The sequence below is a fragment of the Nestor notabilis genome, unplaced genomic scaffold, assembly GCF_000696875.1.
Source record: "Nestor notabilis isolate BGI_N333 unplaced genomic scaffold, ASM69687v1 scaffold8875, whole genome shotgun sequence".
Taxonomy (NCBI): Eukaryota; Metazoa; Chordata; class Aves; order Psittaciformes; family Psittacidae; genus Nestor; species Nestor notabilis.
In genome coordinates this window covers 5,433-7,653 of record NW_009928802.1, presented here as the reverse complement: position 1 = coordinate 7,653, position 2,221 = coordinate 5,433, and the positions used below count along the sequence as shown (strand labels likewise).

Here is a 2,221-nt window from a genome sequence, read left to right as displayed (position 1 = left end):
GGACTGTGGGGTGTGATGGGGACATGGGTGTGCAATGGGGACAGGCGTGCAATAGGGACATGGGCACATGATGGGGATGGGGATGTGTGGTGGGGATGCAGGCTGGGGATGGGGACAGGAGGGTGTGATGGGGGGTGTGTGCAATGGGGACATGGAGGTGCACTGGAGACATGGACATGTGCTGGGGACACGGGTGTATGACGGGGACACGGGCATGGGATGGGGACATGGGCGTATGATGGGGACATGGGCATGGGATGGGGACACATGATGGGACATGGGATGGGGACATGGGACTGGGACATGGGAACAGGATGGGGACACCGATGGGACACACCATGTGATGAGGACTCTTAACGTGCAGTGGGGACCCTGCTGCACCACATGCACGTGGGGTCTGTGCCATCGCCCCCCAGCCCTGGCCTGGTGCCAGTGAGGTGGCACCCATGGGACTGGTGGGGACCTGGCACGTCCCCAGGGGGTCACACCAGTGACAATCAGTGACAGCCCAGGGAGGGGACTTTTCCCTCTGTCCTTGCTTGGCTGAGCCCAGGGGCGAAGGTCTCAGTGGGGAAACTGAGGCACAGGGTGTGCGCAGCTCTCTCCTCTCCAGCCCCGCTCAGCACCGCAGGATGAAGTTTCTCCTCCTCATCCTCCTCGCCCAGCTCTGCTCGGCAACACTGGTCCCTGGTAGGTGAGGTCTGGGGTGGGCAGCACCCCAAAGCGGGCGCTGTTGGGTGCGATGGAGCCCGGATTTTCCCACAGAGAAGGAGAAGGACCCTGAGTACTGGCGGGAGCAGGCGCAGGAGACCCTGCGGAACGCGCTGCGGCTCCAGCACCTCAACCAGAACGTGGCCAAGAACCTCATCCTCTTTCTGGGTGATGGTGAGACCAGAGCACCCATCAGGGGGGGAGGAAGAGGAAGAGGAGCTGGGTTTGCAATGATGTGGGTGCAGTGAAGTGGGTGCAATAAAGAGGGTGCTATGGTGAAGTGCAATAAAGTAGGTACAATGAACTGGGCAACTTGGGTGCTGGGATGAACTGGGTTTGCAGTGAGTTGGGTGCTGGGATAAACTGGGCTTGCAGTGAGTTGGGTGCTGGACTGGGCTTGCAGTGATCTGGGTGCTGGGATAAACTGGGTTCACAGTGAATTTGGTGCCGGGATAAACTGGGTTCGCAGTGAGTTGGGTGCTGGGATAAACTGGGCTCTCAATAAATCACGTGCTGTGATAAACCGGGCACTGTCATAAACTGGGTTTGCAGTGCGATAAGTTGGGTGCAGTAAATGGGTGCTGGATGGCACCGGGTGGCACCGGGGGGCTGAGCCGGCCCATCCCTGTCCCTGTCCCGCAGGGATGGGTGTCTCCACCGTCACGGCCGCTCGCATCCTCAAGGGTCAGCTGCAGAACCACAAGGGTGAGGAGAGCCTGCTGGAGATGGACAAGTTCCCTTACGTGGCCTTGGCCAAGGTGAGTCCCGCGTGGGGGTCCCTCTTTATTCTGTATTCTATTTGCTGTGATTTAAATGCTCTGCTGTATCTGCAACACACTTAGTGAGAGCACAGTATAACTGCTGTCATGTACATGACAACAAACTACTGTTGCCTTACTGTTTAGATCTCTATTTTACACATTGATGGTCAGGAAAAAACTACAGGAAAAAGAATAATTGGAAAATGCTGCAGGCCTAAATTTCTTGTGCGCGCACACACACACACACACACACACACACACACAGAGCTCCTGGGGTCGTTTTGCTGAACAAAAGGGGTTTTTTTTGGTTGGAAATCATGAAATCCCATCTCCTTCACCCCGCGGGGGGTGCTCCTGGTGGTGGCTTCTCCTTCCCTGCCTCAAAATGTGCTGGAAAAGGGCTAAAAGAGGCGAGGGATGATGTGCCACCACACTGGGGGAGGAATGGGGAGGCAGTGGGCACAAGAGGGGGTGCACAGGCAGGATGGGGGTCCAGTGCAGCCAAATGGTGTGGGGCGGGGAGCTCCAGGGTGGGGATGATGATCTTAGAGTCCTTCCCAACCCAAACCGTTCTATGATTCTATGATGATGAAGCCTCAAGATTGGGCGGATGGTGATGATGGTGATGATGGTGATGACAGTGGTGGTGATGGCCTTAAACAGGAACACATCCCTGGCAGTGTTCAAGGCCAGCTTGGACACAGGGGCTTGGAGCAACCTGCTCTAGTGGAAGGTGTCCCTGCCCGTGG

At 56.9% G+C, this 2,221-nt stretch overlaps 1 protein-coding gene across 1 annotated transcript in view; it reads left to right on the top strand.

Moving 5' to 3' along the window:
• Nucleotides 1-632: 632 nt before the first annotated feature.
• ALPL (alkaline phosphatase, liver/bone/kidney) overlaps nucleotides 633-2,221 on the top strand; it is a gene marked incomplete at its 3' end in the record, with an annotated part of 5,874 nt that continues 4,285 nt past the window's right edge. The window contains exons 1-3 of the mRNA XM_010014676.1: nucleotides 633-690; nucleotides 766-885; nucleotides 1,354-1,469. Coding sequence (XP_010012978.1) covers nucleotides 633-690; nucleotides 766-885; nucleotides 1,354-1,469 — 294 coding nt within the window. The remainder of the gene's footprint in view (nucleotides 691-765; nucleotides 886-1,353; nucleotides 1,470-2,221) is intronic.